The following is a 21,202-nucleotide window of genomic DNA, read 5'->3' as shown; positions in this document are numbered from 1 at the left end:
TTGGCCGCGGCCCTTCGACCCGCCTCCGAATTAGGCGCGGTTTCTGATTGGGCGGGGCGGGCCTTGCTGCTCTCGGCTCCCCCCGCCTACTCCGAAAGAGCCCGAGGAGTGGCTCCTCATCTGGGCGAGGGGGCGGGCGGTGGGCTCGGCGAGCGCCGATTGGCTAAGGCAGCGCCGCGGGGCGGGAGAAAGAGTTAAGCTAGTCCTCGACCTCACTCTTTTCGGTTCGGGCCGAGACTCGAGCGAGGCGCCAGGAGCGAGCGGAGGCTTCTTTCGACGCTCTACACATCCGGACAACCCCGCCGCCATTATGGTGAAGCTCGCCAAGGTGAGCGCCGCGGCCTACATGGCGGGAAGGGAGAGAAAGAGACACAACATGGAGGCCCCTTTCTTCGGCCCGCGCGGAATTCTGAGGGAGGGGGAAACGAGGGCGGCGTGACGCGCGCGCGGCGGTTTCGAGGCCTCCCGCAGCTTTCACTGAGGGGGAATTAAGCGGGGAAGAAAGAGGGAATTGGAGGATGCTGCGGTTTCAAGGCCCCCCCAAGCAACGGCCTCTCAGGGCGGCGCGCGCGCGCACGCTACGGTAGTAGAACGTTGGGCGGTTTCTAGAGGCCCCTCGCCCTTTCTCTTCCAACGGGATTGAGAGGGCGCGCGCGCGCGCGACACGAGGGAGTTTCTAGGCGCCCTCCGCTCCGCCTCAGCCGGAATCTTTTAAACGCGCTCGACGTCTCACGGGCGGGGGGGGGCGCGCATACGCGGATCAACCGAGCTTAGCTGAGCGCAGCCTAGCTCGGCGGGCGCGCGAGCGAGCGGTTTTCGAGGGGAGGGAGGGAGGGGGCGTTGGGAGCGGGCGCCGCGCGCGCTTCGGCGTCGCCGCGCCGTGGCCACGTGATCCCGGCCGTGCGTAGCGGAGCACGTGGGAAGGGGAAGGAAGCCGCTCTCCAGGGGGGTTCCACGTGGTGCGGCGTCGCGGGCCTTGCGGCCTTCGCCGCTGCCTGGCTCTGGTCCCTGGGCCACGCGGCTGCGGAGGGAAACATCGCTAGTTTAAAGCACACACTAGCTATCATTAGGGAAGGAACCGAGCAACGGGTCAGCCGGTGGCGGGGAAAGCGGAGCTGGGACTGCGCTTTGCGCCCACGAGGCTCCCGGGGGAAGCAGCCGGCTCGGAGGCTCCTCACGGGAATCCTGAGGCCAGCCGACCAGTTTGGATTCTATGATCTCGTAGGGATATTGGGTATCTCTATGCAGGACCAGATTGGTCTTCCGACAGGCGCAAAAACACGTCCTCCCTCGAGGGAGTAAAGCTGTAAAGCGGGCGGGAGCAAATAACATTTCATAATTGCTTAATAGCCTAGAGAGTGAATCCCACATGCCGTCTGAAGTGCTTGTACGTGATGCTTCAGTGGTGGGGGGGCATTTGCTCCTGTAGCACAGTGAGCTTGCATATGGTTGGGCAGAATGTGTCTGTATTAATGGAGTATAGTTCAGAGGCCTGCTGATGTTCGTAAGATAGCTAAGCACATGGCACATGGCATTAAGTTCCAGTGAGATCAGTGGGACTTAACTGCCATGTGCTAGTTATCAGTGAGATCAGTGGGACTTTGCATTGCCTACCTGTGGTTGGATTGTGGCAGTAGTAGTAAGAGGGAAGCAAGGCCGGAATGCTTAATGTTAATTATTTAAGCATTCCCATTCAAATGGGAAGATCTCCTGTATGAAAAAGAGGAAGGTATAAGGTAGGGGTGTTTAAGCAATTGCGCTTCACTGCAAACTATTAAAAGGAGTAGCACGCTTTTCAGTAAGTAAGGAGACTTGTTGTAAGTGTATCCTGATAGCAGCAATTTTGAGCATTGGGAAAAACAGACTTCTAACTCTTACTCTGTCTCCCACCAGAACGTTAAAAGCCAGCCTAAACAGAAGAAAATGGCTCCTCCTCCAAAGGATGTGGACGACAGTGAAGAGGAGGAATCCTCAGAAGAGGAGGAGAGCAGTGAGGAAGAGGTAAGAATTTGGCAGCCAGTCAGTGTAACCTTAAATCTAATGTCTTAAGGTGCTAGTCAATATTTAGCCTGGAGTTGTGTAAATGATAAAGTACAGTGAGCCAAATCTTGCTTTCCTGCCTAAATCCTTACACTTCAGATGTCAAGGAAATAAACTATCTGGCTTTTAGAAGAAGGCAGGCCTGTATCTGGAAGTTTTTAATGTTTTATGTTTCTATATATGCTGTGAGCCAACCAGAGTTGCTGGGGAACAGAGCCAGATGACCAGGGTATAAATAATATATATTTTATATATTACATTATTATTACTAGGGTTAAAGTATCTCATTAGCTGAAAAATCAAGTTTTGGGCAGAGAGAAAAAGATTGCATGAAACGGAAGGCACTCCTAGGGGCAAAGGTCAAGGTTAATTTCTCTTCCTAAGTCCCATCTATATATGTTATCTCATAGTAGTCCTTAGTGGTAATTCCTAAGGAGATCCAACTGTGTTAATTTGTGGAGCAAACTAGTGGTTAGAGATTGTTGTACCATGCAATCCTATGCATGTTGACTTGGAAACAAACCTTGCTGTGTTCAGATGGGCTTACTCCCAGGTAAGGGAGCATGAATCATGACAATATTCTCAGTTTTGCATCCATCTTAGATTGCATGGTGTTTTGTTGACTGGAATATTTCTCTTCCCGCAGATGGTCCCCCAGAAGAAAGCAGTTACCCCAGCAAAAGCTGCGGCCGTAGCCACTCCCAACAAGAAAGCAGCAACTCCTGGTAAGAAGATAGTGGCTACCCCAGCAAAGAAAGCTGTGGCTACCCCAGCAAAGAAAGCCGCTACTCCACTGAAGAAGACACCGGTTCCTGCCAAAGGAGCAAAAAATGGGAAGAACGCCAAGAAAGAAGAGAGTGAAGAGGAGGAAGATGAGGAGGAGGATAGCGAGGAGGAGGAAGGTGAATTTGGTGGGGTAAATTACTTCAGTAAACTGAAATTGCGATTGCCAGATTCAGAAAAGTTTCTGGCTTTTACAGCAAAGCAGCAAATCATTCAAAGCAAACAAAAATACACAAGAACAGCATGATATTTCTTGCGATAGATAGATGATAGATAAATAACGTATGTTTGCTACTAAGTTTTGTAGTACAAGATGGTCACCATTTGGAGTCAGTGCTGCCATGCATGAACCATGTGATTCATTTCAATCCTTTAGGTAGTTAGGTCTTGAATCATGGTTTCTGGTCCCCATCATGCAGTTAGAGGTTCCCTAGGCCTTTATTAATGTTCCTGTATTGATCTTTCAACAACTGCTAATAAATTGCTTCATGCAGATGAATCTGAGGAGGAGCCTGCAGTACCAGTAAGGAAAGCCGTGCAAGCAGCAGGAAAAAAGCCTGTAGCCACTGTAGCTGCCATATCAGCCAAACAAGAGTCTGAGGATGATGAAGACGACGAAGATGAGGAGGAGGAAGACGGTAAGGCTCTTTCATTTATGAGAAGCATATGTAGGGATTATTCTGAGTCATCCAGTTTCAGAATAAATAGTTGGTTGGAAAAAAGCAGAATAGGTTGAGATAACTTGCTGCCTTGTTTGAGTCTAGATACCAGCACAGATGATGATTATTGGGACTTAATACTGATCTTGTGATGTCTCTAGTATGAGCTGATGTGTTGGATGTATAAACAGCGCCCATAGCGGGGGCATACTAATCCTGCTTCCCAGCTGAATCAGGATACAATAAACTTAAATCTGGACACACTGGCACATCAAAATGGAGGCACAGGTAGTGTTAGGCAGACTTGACTCACATTGCAGACTGTGGTTTGCACAGTTCTTGCTTTTTGAGTTGTCTGATTCTGTGACGTTGCACGGTGACATCACCGAGGCTCGTGACTCTCATGTTCATAAGCATAGTTTTGTAGTAACAACCGTAATTTTTTTAAGGAGTCGAAGTGAGCAAGAGGAGTTGTTCTTGAATGCATCTCTTTGATACAGTGGCTATGCACTGTGAGTGTTAACCTAAAAGAGCTCCCTGTGGTTCTAGAATCTGAAGATGAGCCCATGGAGATCACCCCAGCAAAGGGGAAAAAAGCTGCGCCGGCAAAAACGGCACCAGTAAAAGTCACACCTGCTAAAGCCGCCAAAGAAGAGTCTGAGGATGAGGAAGATGATGACGAGGAGGAGGAGGATGACGACGAAGAGGACGATGAAGAGGAGGAGGGTGAGTTGGCCATCTCTGAAGTCCCTCAGAACTCTCAAAACATTGCAGTTGTCTTGCCTTCTGCTTTGGTCCTAGAGCTGGAAATGATGAATTCTCGCTGAGCTGATGTGGTACCAATCACATATGAACACATCCTGAAGATAGTCAAGTCCTGATCCAGCTGCCCGCTTCTGGTGTGCTCCGTGCACCCTCTGGGATCTTTCTGACACCTCCTTTGCTTCTCTTCCCACTACAGAGAACGTGAAAGAAATGTCTGGAAAAAGAAAGAAGGAAATGGCCAAGCAGAAAGGAGCCCCAGATGCCAAGAAAAAGAAAGTGGAAGGTGAGAAATCCACCATGTTTTCACTTGTTCTTTTGATTGACCCTTGAAAAAGCATGGTAACCTGTGCCATAATGCCTCTGTGCAGAGTAAGGCCAATTTCCAACACCTAACCTAAAAGTTAAATCCACATACTGTTTGTGTCACATCTCAGGGATCCCATAGTGGCCTTTTTTCAAGGATCCTTTTATGTATTAGCACGCTGTCTGTTAAAATGCACATTGTGATGCTTTAAAAGGGTGCTATGGAGCATGAGAACTAAGAGGAAAAGAGACTAGAAGAGGTGGGTAAAGAAAGGATAAGGGCTAGTTCTTTTGGTATGTGTTAGGGAGAGTGGAAGGTCCTTGTTGCGCTGCTCCAGTGAGTGTGCAGCATACTCTTAGTGTAACACAGTTACCAGTGGAAATGACAGCTAATGTTGGGAGATTCCCAGGCTTGGTGCACTAAGAGTTTTGCACAGGTGGCTCCACCAGCCCTTACTGTAGTCATTTCCTAGAAGTGTTTGCATAACTCATGTAATCTCCCATTAACTTTTTAGAAGCTGCCTTCTCCATCTTCATGGGCAACCTGAATGGAAACAAAGACTTTGAGGAACTGAAAGTTGCCGTCAAGGATTTCTTTGCCAAAAAGGATCTTGAAGTGCAAGAAGTCAGAATTGGAAACTCAAAGTAAGAACTAAGTTTACTTGTGTATATTACGAAATCTTAAGAATTCTTTAAAAGTAAAAACTTCACTTCAAAACATCTCTCTGTTGTGGCAAGGAGGAAGTGAATGCTTCTTTGGTCTAGGGATGAAGAACATGTTTTGTTGGACAGCAACTCCTATCATCTCTGGCCATGCTGGTTGGGGCCAGTGGGAGTTGGGAGGCCTGACAGCAACTGGAGGGACACACATTAGACACTCGTGCAAAAAGTAGTATTTGTTCCGGAGATAAGGAGACTGCTGCATCTTACAGTGGTTCTTCCAGGAGAAGAGTGGGTAGCAGAAGGATAATACTTTAACTGGATTTTGAATGAGACTGCTGTAAAACATGTTAACTTTTAAAGCTTTGCAAGCAGTCATCACCTAAAATGTGACAAAGTTTCTGTGTCCCCTTGCAAATACAGTGGTGCCTCGCAAGACGAAAATAATTCATTCCGCAAGTCTCTTCGTCTAGCGGTTTTTTCGTCTTGCGAAGCACGGCCATTAGCGTATTAGCAGCTTAGAAAAAGGGGGGGAAGAACTCGCAAGACGTTTGCGAAGCAAGCCCATAGGGAAATTCGTCTTGCGAAGCACCTCAAAAACGGAAAACTCTTTCGTCTTGCGAGGCATTCGTATTGCGGGGCACCACTGTAGTACACATGTTCAGCCTAGTGTATCCATTGGGTAGACTTGCTAGTTTTTAGATGCCACATTAAGGCTGTTGTTTACTTTGGTTACCTTGTGGATATTTGGGTTGAACACTGAAAATAAACCTTCTGTTCTGCAGGAGGTTTGGCTATGTGGATTTCTCATCGGAAGCTGATGTGGATAAAGCCCTTAAGCTAAATGGAAAGAAATTATTGGGCTTGGAAATAAAACTGGAAAAAGCAAAGACCAGGGAGTGCATCCAAGAGAACAAGAAAGGTAAGCTCTCTTTTTAGTACAAGCTTGGTATTTTTGGACCCTCTTATTGTTCTCATGGACGAAGGACTTTAAAGCAGCCTTTGCCTGCACATGTTCCTGCGGCTCTCCTGATAGATGCCACAGAGTGTGAGTGTTCAAAGTACTTTTCTCCGAGTCTATAACCTCTTGTGGTGTTTGCTTTTTAGAGAGAGATGCGAGGACTATCTTTGTGAAGAACCTTTCTTACAGTATAACCCAAGAAGACCTGCAAGAAGTCTTTGACAATGCCCTGGAAGTCAGGCTGGTGTCCAAGGATGGAAATAGCAAAGGGTATGTAGCTCCATTAGCACGAGGTTGTGGGCTGCATTGTTGTGGACCCTGCCATTCAGCAGCAGAATTCCCCAGCTACTCTGCATATGCTTTTCTATCCAGGAAATGCTAAAAGTTCTGACCCTCCTTCTACCCAACAGGATTTCAAATTTGTTGTACTACAACAGGGCTGTATCTGTCTGTCAGAGTTTTTTCACTCCCCTGCAAGGTTCGTTGTAATGAACGTACCTTTGGGATGGTGTTTAATATCATTGCTAGCTATTTTCATCTAGAGAATTTTCTCCCCAAGACTTTCAGAACAAACTTGCCATTTTTGTGTTCTCCCCATCCCTCAGGATTGCCTACATTGAGTTTAAATCCGAGGCAGACGCAGAGAAAGCGATGGAGGAAAAGCAAGGGATGGAGATTGAGGGCCGTGCCATCATGCTTGACTACACTGGTGAGAAGAGCCAGGTGGATGGCAGAAAATTCAGTAAAGGAGGACAGCCAGGTAATCTGCTTTGGTGCATTCAGGTGGTATCTGGTGTTGGAATTGGCTTGGCATGACAAAACACTGAAAGGTGCCTGCAGAGAAGTGTGGTGTAGTGGTTAAGAGCAGTAGTCTTGTAATCTGGGGAACCGGGTTCGAGTCTCCGCTCCTCCACATGCAGCTGCTGGGTGACCTTGGGCCAGTCACACTTCTCTGAAGTCTCTCAGCCCCACTCACCTCACAGAGTGTTTGTTGTGGGGGAGGAAGGGAAAGGAGATTGTTAGCCGCTTTGAGACTCCTGAAGGGGAGTGAAAGGCGGGATATCAAATCCAAACTCTTCTTCTTCTTCTTCAGTGACATACAGTGGTACCTCGGGTTAAGTACTTAATTCATTCTGGAGGTCTGTTCTTAACCTGAAGCACCACTTTAGCTAATGGGGCCTCCTGCTGCAGCTGTGCCACCAGAGCACGATTTCTGTTCTCAACCTGAAGGTACTATTTCTGGGTTAGTGGAGTCTGTAACCTGCAGCGTACCCCAGGTACCACTGTACTCCCAATTCTCAAAAGGCATCTTGCCTTGAAAAAAGAGGCTTAGTTGGTTTCTGCTTCGTTCTGATGACCCTTTAGAATTTTGGTTGCTGTGGGGCTTCAGCTTACCTTATGTAAGTGTGGGTGGGTGTTTGTATTTTCCTTTCCTGCAAACATTTTTTTAGCCCTCTGCAGCCTCAGCTGCCAGCGCTTTCTGAACCCTGTATAAAGTTCCACGAGAGCCATTGCATCTTAGCATGGGCAACCGGGGAAGCTAACAACAAACACCTGCACCCCATCTGCAACTAGTCTAACCAAAATGTTCTCTCTTCTTTGACAGTTTGTCAAAGGCAGTTCTGTTTCTTGTTAATAGATGGAGGAGAATAATAATAAGAATCAGTGGAAAATATTGGAGTGACCCTACAATGAACCTTTCTTTTCTGCAGGTGGAGAGTCAAAGACCCTTGTTGTGAACAACCTCTCATATGATGCGACAGAAGAATCTCTCCAGGAAGTCTTTGAGAAAGCAGCAGCAATCAGAATCCCACAGAACAACCAGGGGAGGCCAAAAGGGTATGTAGGAGCAGGCGTGTGGCGACTTTATGATTAAATCCTCTCTCTTGACCCCTCAGAACATTAAATGTCATTGCCCTAGGAAGTTAGAACTCCTTAAGACTTGCCTGGCTGAAGTGTGTCTTTGGACTCAGATAATGATTGATGCTTGTTTAGCTGGAGGACAGAGTGGGTGGTTTAGAAGCTAGGCTGCTAAACGAAGGAAATAACATGCCTTGTTGGGCTCGCTTTTGCCTCTGGCTGCACCCACCACTGGCTTGGGCTGAAGCTGTTTCCCCATCTACCCCTGTGACTCAGTCTCTTAACTTGACTCTTTGTGCAGGTATGCATTTATAGACTTCCCCACAACTGAGGATGCAAAAGAAGCCATGAATTCCTTTAACAACACAGAAATTGAAGGCCGGACAATCAGGCTGGAATTCAGCACACCAGGGGGACAAAACAGGAATTTCAATGCTAGAGGAGGATTTGGACGTAAGTCTTTCTCCGTGCCCTAACTTAAAATCATTTGAGGGTGGGGGGTGGTGTTTTAATTAGCCCTTGCTGTATCAACAGGGCTAAACTTTTATGTTTGTTTTTTATTCAGAGCAAAGCAAAACACTGTTCGTCAAAGGCTTGTCTGAGGAAACGACAGAAGAAACCTTGAAAGAGTCGTTTGAAGGCTCCGTTACTGCAAGAATAGTCACTGACAGAGATACTGGCTCATCCAAAGGGTAGGTGTAAAGCTGCCTCTGCCCCAGAGTTTTTGAAATGATGGCAGGCACAAAAGTCTCACTGCTGCTGCTGACCTCCCCTTGATCCCACCCTCCACTAGGCCTCTGCTTTGAGCTTCTCTGTGTAAACTCAGTAGCCTTCCTACCTTCTCAATGAGCTCCTTCCTGCTGATAATCCAGTGGCAGGCTATGGATTCGCACGAGAAGAAGAGTAAAACTGCAGCCTTGACCTTGGGTGCCTTGTCTGCTTGAGATGAGCAACTGTCATTGCTGTGGGACAACCCTGCAACTTGCCTGCCTGCAGATTCATAGCATGCAGCGCAGCCTGCAGTTAAGTTTGTGGATATCTACGTCTAGGACGGGCGAAATCCCCATCTATGTGGCTTTCACAAGTGTAGTCAGAAGCTTAGAGAGTAGAGCAGGAGACCCTTAGTCTCAAGGTTGTAGGTTCAGGCCCCACGTTAGGGGGGAAATATTCCTTCATTTCAGGGCCAGGGCATTTGAGCAGCATTGTTTGTAGCCATGCAGAAATCAGAACTACCACACCAGCATTAAACGTAATATTTATTGTAGTTCAATTGACTTTGAGCATAACTTTAGCTGGCGCTTAAAAGTAAAGGGACCCCTGACCATTAGGTTCAGTCGTGACCGACTCTGGGGTTGCAGCACTCATCCTGCCCTGTAGGCCAAGGGAGCCGGCATTTGCTGGTTACGTGGCCAGCATGACTAAGCCTGGCGAACCAGAGCAGCGCATGGAAACACGGTACCTATTTATTTACTTGCACTTTGACGTGCAAGTCCTAGGCTCTGTGGTTTAACCCACAGCGCCACACGCGTCCCTATTAGCTGGTGCTTATCTGCATTTCAAAACAAATCTGGCCATCCTCTACAGGGGAGATCTGCCTTTTGTATGTGTTTCCTAGACAGCAGAAAGTTAGCTGATACGTGTCTTGTTTGCTGCTCTTCTTTCAGGCTAAGTACTTCAGGAGTGCAGAGCAGCTGTTCTGTTGAAACCTAGTTGACACCCTTTGAGTCCCTTTGTCGGGAAGGTGGGCTAGGAAATTAGATGCCTCAGGGGTGTATTGCAGATAACTTGGGACAGTCTGAGTCTGTCCTCTTTCTACCCAGAAGGGCACCTGCTGTATCTGCTTTTATTGCTCCCTGTTTTGTTTTGTTTTTGTGATGCACTGCTTGGTTGTGTCTCATTTGGCCCTATAATTCCTCCAAAGGGAGCTGTAATGATGATTGCAGGTATTAAAGATCCCCCCATCTGTTGTTGTTCTTCAGCAACAGGGTAGAGTGTTGAAACTGTCCCCTGCTCTTTCCTAGATTTGGCTTTGTGGACTTCAGCTCCCCAGAAGAAGCCAAAGCAGCAAAGGAAGCCATGGAGGATGGAGAGATCGATGGAAACAAAGTGACCCTTGACTTTGCCAAGCCCAAGGGCGATGGACCGCGTGGCGGCGGCGGCTTCGGTCGTGGCGGCAGAGGAGGCCGGGGTGGCAGAGGAGGCTTCGGCGGACGGGGTGGCGGCAGAGGATTTGGAGGTACTTGTGCTGATGCTGTTTGACCTTCCATATTTGAATAATGGCAGTGTGTGAAGAGCTGGGATTTTTAAAAATTGCTCTTTTCCCCTCCACCCTCTTTATCTCTTTTAGGCAGAGGCGGCGGCTTCCGGGGAGGCAGAGGAGGAGGTGGCGACCACAAACCACAAGGGAAAAAGATAAAATTTGATGACTGAGTGGCTTGTCCCTATATCTGAAAGGACTCTGGGGTTTTTAATTCTGTCACTACCAGTATGACGGAGCCTTCTGAGGACATTCCAAGATGCGTTGCAGTCCCTCTTAAGAGCTACTTGGAAAAATTCCTTTCAATGAAGAAACAGCCATCTGACTGCCTGGCCACGCATATGAACTTTTAAAAAGCAACAAGAAATGTGGGAGTTGACCTGTGTCAGTGCATTTGTCCTGAATTTATAACGTTTTACCCCATGTACAAAATTAACTTCCTTATACATTTCTGTAGGGTTTTTCCTTTTTTTGTTTTTTGTTTATTTGCTGTAAAAATGCAAAAATGTTTTATCATTTGTGTCTTGGCACACTGTCTTGGACAGATTAAAGGGCCTAAACAGATTTCTTGTGTGTTTCTCAGCAAAGTTCCAGGGGAATCCACAAACTAGCCAGGCAAATGGGGTTTTACACAAAGCTCCATACTTTTGTACCCCCAACACCTGAAATTGTGCTTAAGGTGCAATCACAGACAGAGATGCCATCAGTGATTCTTTAGTACACCTCATTCATTTTTCGAAGCGGGCACATAATTTTATGCTGTGAATTTCTCAGGTGGCAGAGGTCTCAGAAAAATTCTCAAAAGTACTTGCTTTTTTCTCAAGCATGGTGCAACATACACAAATGGGTGGGAACCAGCTTTAAGCAGGACCAGATAGGGGTTGGATGTTCTGTTGTAAGTTTGGTGGCTTCAAAGTGAGTCATAATTGTGTTGTCTCAACTGAAATGGGAAACTTCCGGCAATGAATTTCTACCTTGCTCTTTGCCTAACTATATTTCTCTAGAACCAAAGTGTTGCCCTCTAGTGATGTAGCTGTGTGCTAGAGCCTTTCAAGTAGGAGTTTTCTAAGATGGGGCTCATAAATCCTGGTTGGCTGCTCCTATTAAAACCTAATTTTTTGGTCTCTTGTGAGTATGAAGAAAGTATAATATGACCTTGGGCCAGTCCCATTTTCCCAGGAATGTATGGAGCAGGGGGAGCTTGAGGAAGTGCAGCTGCAAAAGGCAGGATAAAAATCACATTTAAATAATAAATTGAACTCCAGTGTACGATGAAAGCTTGTGGACTCCCTATTGAGGACTGTGTGTTCAGTGATGCTCTGGTTGCCCTGCAAAGTTGAGAATCTATATTCCCAATTTCTTCAGAGGCAAAATAGTAAGGGGGTTGGTTGCTTTGTGCAGGTATCTCCTTGGACTCTGCATTAGTAGCAGCTAAAGAAATTAGCTTTGGGCTTTTAGCGCGTTAAATTCTGCTAGTTGGTCTCAATGCAGCATGCCGTGTCTGCCCTTCGGATGGGCTGATAATTTTAGGTGTTTTCTTTGTAGTCCATGGGAGCCCATGGCATCAGACAAAGCAACAAGGAAGGCTTTAGCAGGCAGAAACAAATAAAATGGTTCTTGTGACCATTTTGCGTGGGGGGGGGGAGAGGGAACAGGAAGCAGGGAGGAAGTCTGGGCTGCTAGTTTTTCTCCAGAAAGAGGAGGGGCTAATAATGTATTTAAAACTTGGAATTAAGAGAGAAAGGGAAGCTTACAGGTGCAAGAGGTGGGTGCAATAAGGGAGGAGGGATTGAAAGGAAGGAGGGAGGTGTAGGAAAGCCAGAGCAGTGTGTCTTCAAGTCCCACCAGACTTGCTGAGGCCCATGGGAATTGTAGTTCAGCAACACCTGGAGGGTCAAAGGTTCCCTGGTCTGAACCAGCTGCTGAATAGCCCTCCAGGGTTTCAGGCAGGATGTTCCCAGCCCTTCCCTGGAGATGCCAGGAATTAAACCTGCATGCAAAACCCAATGCCATTGGGCGGCAGCCCTCTACCGCCTCATGAGAAAAAGCCGCTACCAACCCATTCATAGTATGAATGAGAGCTGTGGGAGCAAATGACCCAACTCCTAGCTCTGATCCACACCTCGTGTTGGTGTACGGGCACAAAGCGCTGGCAGCGAGACTCGGCCATTTTGGAAGCTAGCACAGACCCTTTTGAAATGGTAGGAAAGGTGTTGTTCTGTGGGCTGAGCACTAGGTGGCAGCAGTGCCCAAAGGAACTGGTTTGCTGGCAGTAGCTCCGGTAGGCAACCTAAGGTCCGGGTGCTGAATCCAGCCCAATCGCCGCCTCAGTCTGGCCCACGGACGGTCCAGGAACCAGCATGTAGAATGTGTCCTTTTATTTAAAATGCATCTCTGGGTTATTTGTGGGGCATAGGAATTGGTTCATTTTATTTTATTTTTTTCAACGTTGGTTGCCCTCCGTGGACCACAGACACTTCTCATATATTTCAAAGGCCAGCTTCTCTGCTACAGATGCTCTGTAGCGACAGGGAGTTTGAGGCACGGAAGGCTAGCTGGAGCTGCAGAAGAGCAATCTGGATTGCCTGCCTTCTGCCTACTTGAGTTGCCAACATTGTGCTCTCTCGAGGCTCCTGTGCCTGTCTCAACCTAGACAGCTGTCACAAAGCAACAAAAAGCAGCAATTCTGGCTCCAGTGAGAAGAACAAAGTCTTGCGCCTCGCAAACCCCACAGTCCTGGGAAGCAAGAAATTCCCTGAGTTTGGCGGTCGTTGGATGGAGGTCGCTTGTAGGTGTAGAATTTCCTAATATTTGTGCTTCCTTAAATCTATAGGCACATGTGTCCACTGCAATTCTATCCCTTTGACACAGAGATCTAGCTCGCCCCCTTTCCCTCCTGATGATTTGCCATGACTATTTATTTATTGTTATTTATTTATTGTTATTTATTATTGTTATCCCTGATGTTGGGAAAGATGGAGAGGACAAGGAGAAGGGGACGACAGAGGATGAGATGTTGGGACAGTGTTCTCGAAGCTACCAGCATGAGTTTGACCAAACTGCAGGAGGCAGTGGAAGACAGGAGTGCCTGGCCTGCTCTGGTCCAGGGGGTCACGAAGAGGCGGACACGGCTAAATGACTAAACAACAACAACATTTATTATTGTTAATTGTTTCTTGCATCCTGCCTTCCTCATACAGAGCACGGGGCAGCTAACGAACTCTTAAAAACACACTGTTGAAAATCAGATCAGATCCTAAACATTTAAACAATCGAGATAGAGTTCTATAAATACTGGGAAGTGTCATGTTCGCTGACCTGAATCTATCACTTGGTCAAGGATGAACTGCCGGTCAGGCTTTGGTTCAAGGCAACTCACACCAGGAATCTGAGAGGAAACCCGTAAGAAAAAGAAGCAATGACAGCTGGTCCATGAGGATGAATGGGGCACGGGCTGCCCCACTATAATAATAATAATATTTCCCCAGCCACTCTGGCCGGCTTCCAACAAAGATTAAAATAGATTAAAATGTCACACATTAAAAACTTCCCTGAACAGGGCTGCCTTCAGATGTCTTCTAAAAATCTGGTAATTGTTTTTCTCTTTGACATCTGGTGGGAGGGTGTTCCACAGGGTGGGCGCCACCACCGAGAAGGCCCTCTGCCTGGTTCCCTGTAACCTCACTTCTTGCAGTGAGGGAACCACCAGAAGGCCCTCGGCGCTGGATCTCAGTGTCTGGGCAGAACGATGGGTGTGGAGATGCTCCTTCAGGTATACTGAGCCGAGGCTGTTTTCTTTTCTGCCCTGCCCACCTTTTAAGTTGGTCTGTAGAGGGGAGACACAAGATTTGGCCCACCTGTGCAAAGCCATTCCCTGCACCTGCTCTGATGGGACAAAATGGTAGCATTTGAAGGCGGAAATTCTGCTTCAGAACTCAAGAAGCACTTTCTTTTATCTGTCCTGAAAGATAAAATGTCTTCAGCTAAATAGTGAAAGATACTCTCACCTGGCTGCCCTGTCCTGCTGTGCCCAATGTATTTTTGTTATTACTTTATATCCTACAAGGAGCTTGTATCTTGCCACAAGGCCCAACACTGATGCCGAAATCCAGCATCGCCTGAGCTCTGCAAGTGCAGCTTTCTCCCGATTGAAGTGCAGAGTGTTTGAGGACTGGGACATTCGCCGGCAAAGCCTGTTTACAAAGCTATTGTACTTCCAACCTTACTGTATGCTTGTGAAACACGGACCACTTATAAACGCCATCTCCAACTCCTCGAAAGATTCCATCAATGGTGTCTCTGAAAAAATTTACACATCACTTGGGAAAGCCGGCGAACTAATACCAGTGTACTGGAAGAATCAAAGATCACTAGTGCTGAAGGAATGATTTTTCAACATCAACTTCGCTGAACTGGTCATGTTGTGTGGATGCCTGATGATCATTTTCCAAAGCAACTACTCTATTCCGAACTTAATGGAAAGTGTAATGCCAAAAGAGGTTTAAAGACTGTCTCAGGACAAATTTTTAAAAATGTGGTATAAACACTGACAACTGAGAAACACTTGCCTGTGAGCGCTCCAGTTGGAGAACAGCCTGGACCAAAGGTGTCATGGGTTTTGAAGACACTCAAACTTGGGACGCAAGGGAGAAACATGCTAAGAGGAAGGCATGCTTGGCAACTCCACACCGTGATCAACTCCCACCCGGAAACCTATGTCCCCACTGTGGAAGGACGTGTGGATCCAGAATTGGCCTCCACAGTCACTTACAGACTCATTGTTAAAACCGTGTTTATGGAAGACAATCTTACTCAGCTACAAGCGACCGCCAAAGAGATATCCTACAAGGAGCTCATGGTTCTCTCCCCCCCCTCTCCATGCCATCTTCACAACAACCTGGCGAGGCAGGTTAAGCTGAAAGGCTGTGACTGGCTCAATATCACCCAAGGAGCTTCTGGTCTGAACAACTGCAAAATTATTCAAGGCAGAGCTCAAAATGCAGACACCGCTTGTGGGATTGCTTCAAGGTAGGTTTGTGTACACAAGCCCTAGAGCTTTCAGATGGTTCAACATTTATTCCTGGAGGGAGGTCAAATTCCAGTTGATTAACGTATTCTTGGCACGTATCTGGGAAAACTTTGACACCTACATCACTGCTGGTGGCCACACGGCTTTTTCAAGTCTAGGAATCCATCAAACGATTCCTGCAGCACCTCGTTCACCGGTCAGCGTAGGACTGTTGGGTTACAGCCAGGGATGTCCAACTGGTAGATCACAGGGTGTTCCTGCTAGATCCTGGTCGATCTCTGGCCCTTCAGTAATCTCCTTACAAAAGAGCCAACCCCCCCCCCAACTTTGGCTTCCTAAAGCTCCACAACTTTAGGTAGATCACTGCTAGTCTTTTTACGACAATGGCTAGATCACTGCCAGTTTTTTTTATACTGTGAGTAGATCGCAGTAGATCTACTGGATTACACCAATCTAGCCTGCAGTCCATGCATTCTGCTTCCCTATTCGGGGATGGAGTGATTGTCTCAGTTCAATTCATGTAGAACCACAGAACTGTTTCCTCAGGGGACACCCTCCCAGCAGATGCCAAGGCAATAAACAACTATTTTACTTTTAAAAGACAACTGAAGGTGGCCCTGTTTAGGGAAGTTTTTAATGTCTGGTGCTGTGTTGTTTTTAATATTCGGTTGGAAGCCACCCAGAGTGGCTGGGGAAACCCAGCCAGATGGGCAGGGTATAAATAATAAATTATTATTATAATAGGGACGCGGGTGGCACTGTGGGTTAAATCACAGAGCCTAGGGCTTGCCGATCAGAAGGTCGGTGGTTCGAATCCCCATGATGGGGTGAGCTCCCATTGCTCGGTCCCTGCTCCTGCCAACCTAGCAGTTTGAAAGCACGTCAAAGTGCAAGTAGATAAATAGGTACCTCTCTGGCAGGAAGGTAAACAGCGTTTTCGTGCGCTGCTCTGGTTCACCAGAAGCGGCTTAGTCATGCTGGCCACATGACCCAGAAGCTGCACGCCGGCTCCCTCGTCCAGTAAAGCGAGATGAGCGCTCAACCCCAGAGTCGTCCGCGACAGGACCTAATGGTCAGGGGTCCCTTTACCTTTATTATTATTATCATAGTCCAGCTTCCTGCAATGCAGGAATCTTGGCTAAAGCATTCCTGAGAGATGGCCATCCCACCTCAGCTTAAAAACCTCTAAGGAAAAACCTCCCACTTCCCGAGGGAGACCGTTCCACTGTCAGAAAGTTCAGTGGGAATCTCCTTTCTCGAAATCCGAATCCATTGGTTCGGTCAGGTCCTGCCCTTTGGAGCAGCAGAAAACCAGCTTGCTCCCTGCCTCCATCTTCCACCTGAAGTTATTTGATCAGCATCATCAACAGATCATGTGCCCGCAACAGGTGTAGTTAGTCAGTTACCTTACCTGCCCTGCGCTTTTTCAGTTGCCCTTCTTTCCTGTTGGGTTTCTACTCTTATCAGTTTCATGTAAGTGTCAAGCAAGACTGTTAAAGAGGCTGTAAAGCTGCCATTCATGACTGAGCTCAGTGATGGAGCATCTCTTTTGCATGGAGAAGAGACCCATTCTGAAGTCTTTGAGGGGTACGCCCAGTCAGGGCAGACAAGATCAGGGTGGTCCAGTCCTATTTTGGAGGCCCTTAGCAGCATTCAAGAAAAAACATCTTTAAAGCCTTTTAAAATCAAGTTTTGTGTCCTGCGTTTAACAAGCATACATCTGTTTGTGCCTTAGTTTAATCATTAAATCTCTTAAATGTGTACAGTATTTCACTATATACAAGGTGTGACTGGAAAGTTTGGTGAATGGCCACAGAAATATTCAAACATACACACCTTACAGGCCTTCAAAGTAGGGTCCCTCTGATACAATGCACTGTTGACAACGTTCGTAGAACTGTCGGAAACTTCTGAAGTCCCTCTTTTCGTACAGCTTTCAGTTCCCTCGTCACAGCAGCTTGGACGTGTGAAATGTTGGAAAATCTGTGCCCTTTCAGTGAAGATTTCCGTTTTGAAAAAAGAAAAAAATCCGATTGGAACAGATCAGGTGAATATGGACGGTAGGACAATTCAGTAACCTCAGTAACGATTTATGCAATTCTTCCGCCGTCATTCAGACGGACAAATGCCGATCCACAAACTCACGGACTCTGTCGACATTTGCCGCCGTTCTGCTCGTCGACGGTCTGCCAGACTGAGGGTCATCTTCAATGGTTTGCCGCCCTTCACGGAAACGTTTAAACCATTCACACACCATCTTTCGAGTTACATTTCGTGGGTTTGCGACGCCAAGTGTATGTTTGAATATTTCTCGCTGTCCTGTTTCTGTGACCATTCACCGAACTTTCTGGTCACACCTTGAATTTAATTAAATATACTGTGTATATTAAATGTACTGTGCATACTTTATGACACGGAAATTTAATTCAGGGTGTGGTCTGCGGCTTCTGTGCCAAAGTCCTATTGCAGTTCAATTGGTCTGAGTCCGCCCTGCGATAGACGAATGGGCAGGCTGCATAGGCGGCAACATCTCATGTTGTCCCCCCTCCCAGCTAAATAACTATGCCCGGTTGCCATTGACCCCCTGACAGGGCTTTCTCGGTGGTGGCTCCCCATTTGTGGGATGCCCTCTCTGGTGAGGCACGTTCTTCTCTCTCGCTCTACTGATTTTTGGGAGAAATTTCAATCGCTTCCTGTTAATAGATTAAAGGGGAAAATAAGGTCAGAATGTGTTAAGATAAATTATAAGACAGAAAACTGAGGAAGATGGAAAGGATTTGCTGAAACAGTTAATTGGAGTGGAATACAAAAAAGGGAGGTGTGAGGAGGTCGCTGAAACAAGTCAAGGAAAAGATAAGATACTGAAAGTATTGGATGTGTTTTTAATTGTTTTTGTTTTGTTATGTATATGTAATCTTTTTGTTTTGTTATGTATATGTAATCTTTTTGTTTCTGTATTGTATTGTTTTATTTTGTTTAATTCTTTTTAATTTTTTCTGTAATTTTTAAATTCTTAATAAATATTATTTTTTTTTAAAAAAGCTTCCTGTTCATACCACACACTTGACAGCTGCCCACCACAACCTTGAAATTAGCAACTGGAAAGGAAGGCGTGTTATTTTTTTTTTTTTTTAAAATGTTTCAGATGGTTTCCATGCCCTTAAACAGGTTTTGTTTTATTTTCAGTTGCATTGCTTTAGCCTCTTGATGTTTGCTAGCCTGGGCTCCTTTGTATTTGATATACAAATTATACACCAGGTGTATAATTGATATATCATTATACACCAGGTGAAAATGCTCCTCTTTAACCAGCCCTTTGGCTGATTGACATCCATGCCCTTTGTGTTGCGGAACAAGGAATTACTGGGTTGTTCTTATTTTGATTATATATTTTGTGTTTTTTATGTTGTGGTTTTGTCTTGTGAATCACGCTGAGATCTGCGTGCATAGGGCAGTATACAATTTTAGTAAATAATAATAATAATAGAATTGCAAAGTTAGAAGTAACTCCAAAGTTCCTCTAGCCCAACTCCTTCCAATGCAGGAATCCCAACTAAATAATCCCTGACAGGTGGCCACAAAATCTCTGCTTAAAACCTGCAAGAAGGGGGAGTCCACCACTTTCCGAAGGGAGTCCGTTCCACAGTCAAACAGCTCTTACCGTCAGAAAGTTCTGGCAGATCATAATCATATAGACTCTCTCTCACTGATGCACTAGTTTTCTACTTGCGGGGAAGGACAGGGGTGTGGCATCCATTTACTTGATGCTAGGGGAGCATTCAACCAGGTCTACAGACTGACTGACTGCAGTCATATGTGCTGCGCATGGTTTTATTTGCCTCATTCTGCTTTAAGCGTCTTATGAGATCCAATGGGTTTTCTTGTTACACAAACACAGAATTGCGGCGTAAAACCTGCAGGGAACTTTTGGGTATGTATAAACAACCCCCCACAACACCCAGGGGAATCATGCTTGCTTTGAATTTCCACGCCGGCCCTCTCACATTTGCAACCAATCTCCTTTATTCTTTTTAGCACAAACTTTTATTTAGAAACCCCCAAAATATCCATAAATCTTATGGCAATTATATGTACAACTCCACTATGTCGAAGCAACACACAGAGAAAGAGAGATCTGCAAGCATCCACACTGTTTCTGAGTGTGCAACGGAACCTGCTATAAATAATAGACATTCAGAGACACTGCAGACACATATAAATTATAGCACGTGTGTCTTCTCATAAATAGAGATCGCAGAAGGATTTCCACCGCAGGCGATGGTCGTCAGGCGCAGCCCGGGATGAGATACCGTGCCAGCTGTTCCCCCTGGGAGTGAAACTGAGCAGGAATAAAAAAATCAGTTGCTTCTTGGAGGGAGGGGCAGGTGTCCCTTCTCCCCTCCCCCTTGGGAAAAATAATCATCATCATAAGTTAAAAGTTTCACAGTAATAAACGTCACTCAAAAGTCTGACCGGAGTCTTTGCCGTTGGAACGACCCACAGCAAACGAAGCCATTTCCTGGAGCCGGCTCTGTCGTTGGGGAGCGTGAACAACTTGTCTATGCAACTGCTACACTAAGGAAAGAGGGAAACATCATGCAGTTGGCTACGGAGAACAGCCAATGAGCAAAGCTCATCTCACCCCAGCTGTACCAGATGTTTTCTTCCTGGCTGTGGCATCGCTCAATATTAAGTCCTCCATTACGCTGTGGGCTGGTTGACACATGTTCAAGCTCCTCTTTGAAACATCCTGCCTTCCACCTGTTCAAGCAACCGGCCACATCCTAAAGCTTTCCAACTCTTCTCCAATCAACATGAAGGGATGTGGGTCAGAATTGCCCCATACCTCTCCCAACTCATCCAAGCCCCCTTTGCAACGCCCAAAGGATCTCTTCGCACGAAGATTCCTGAATTTCAGCACTTCAAGGGCACTTTTAATTAAAATCAAGTGAAAATGGATGACGCTTTGAAGATGTCTTAAGGACCGGCTTGCCAAATATATATTATTTACTTGTTGGATAAGGACGTGCTTAAAATGAAGACAGCCAACTCTGCCACAGCAGGAGCAAAACATCTGGTACAGCTGGGGTGAGATGGGACAGGATGAGAGAGGAGGCATCTTTTGCCCAATTTACCACTAGTAGGGGACCAAGCAAGATGAAGTGGTCCCCCAACATCAGAGCCGGGAGCAAGCGCCTGCCTCAGGCGGTACAAGTGCGAGAGGCGGCGCTCTGCCGGCGAGGGAGCTGTTCTGGCGCACGGCATTGCCACTCATCTTTTCTGTCCCTGGCGACAGGTGCGGTGATGGCAGCAGAAGCGGTGGGATGCAAAAGGGAGCAGGGCAGGAGCTGCCAATTCCCATTTTGCCTCAGGTGGCAAAATAGGATGGGCCGCCCCTGCCCGACATCAAGGGGAGTGAAGTGGGTGAGAGTCAGTTACAGCAAAATTCGAGGTAGCGTTTAATTGGAGATTGCAGTTTCAACAGCAAGAGGTTGGCTGATTAGGGCCTAGTCAATACTGGGCGAGAAATGGCAACGGCTAAGTTACAATTGGCAGGCAATCAAAAACACCTCATGGCTTTTCCCTGATCTAAATAATCTTCCTTTGTTGAATTTTGGAGTTTCTTATAATTTGTCAGAAGCATTTGGATCAATCTTATTTTATTACTTTGGATTCTGCCTGTTCTTTTTTAAGTATGGACTTAAAATATGGGATTGGGATAGGACTAAATGGTGGGTGGGTGGCCAGGGGCTGGAACAGCGTACAAACGTACCTGTGTGCGCAAAACCTGCCCGGTTTCACACCAGGGCATTGGGAGGAAGCAGTTTCTCACCTCGTAACTTCTATGAAAGAGGCACATGGTGCCCAATGTACGTTCCGCCCAA

The 21,202-nt window shown here is 46.6% G+C and overlaps 1 protein-coding gene and 1 long non-coding RNA gene across 2 annotated transcripts; one reads left to right on the top strand and one right to left on the bottom strand.

Moving 5' to 3' along the window:
- Window positions 1-167: 167 nt before the first annotated feature.
- On the top strand, window positions 168-10,852 carry NCL (nucleolin). Its single transcript, XM_081911006.1, has 15 exons — window positions 168-328; window positions 1,894-2,001; window positions 2,687-2,942; window positions 3,318-3,461; window positions 4,032-4,208; window positions 4,444-4,530; window positions 5,066-5,195; window positions 5,996-6,132; window positions 6,318-6,441; window positions 6,777-6,931; window positions 7,884-8,010; window positions 8,333-8,484; window positions 8,597-8,723; window positions 10,053-10,267; window positions 10,379-10,852. The coding sequence occupies exons 1-15, from the start codon at window positions 311-313 to the stop codon at window positions 10,459-10,461; spliced, it is 2,040 nt and encodes a 679-aa protein (XP_081767132.1). The 5' UTR covers window positions 168-310; the 3' UTR covers window positions 10,462-10,852.
- Window positions 10,853-19,338: 8,486 nt separating this feature from the next.
- On the bottom strand, window positions 19,339-20,191 carry LOC309369985. The gene is made up of 2 exons (XR_014168313.1): window positions 19,791-20,191; window positions 19,339-19,656 (listed from the first exon to the last, which is right to left on the bottom strand). It is a non-coding gene; the product is annotated as an uncharacterized lncRNA (long non-coding RNA).
- Window positions 20,192-21,202: the final 1,011 nt, after the last annotated feature.

Source organism: Podarcis melisellensis, assembly GCF_964234715.1.
Source record: "Podarcis melisellensis genome assembly, chromosome: 5".
Classification (NCBI taxonomy): Eukaryota; Metazoa; Chordata; class Lepidosauria; order Squamata; family Lacertidae; genus Podarcis; species Podarcis melisellensis.
Note: the sequence above shows the minus strand (reverse complement) of the source record. Positions and strands in the feature narration are given on the sequence as shown.

What these genes read in the sequence shown, in the direction of transcription:
- NCL (XM_081911006.1), top strand. An exon ending in CATCCAAGAGAACAAGAAAG is followed by an intron (nt 6,133 to 6,317) that starts GTAAGCTCTCTT and finishes TTTGCTTTTTAG; the next exon opens with AGAGAGATGCGAGGACTATC. An exon ending in CAGTAAAGGAGGACAGCCAG is followed by an intron (nt 6,932 to 7,883) that starts GTAATCTGCTTT and finishes TCTTTTCTGCAG; the next exon opens with GTGGAGAGTCAAAGACCCTT.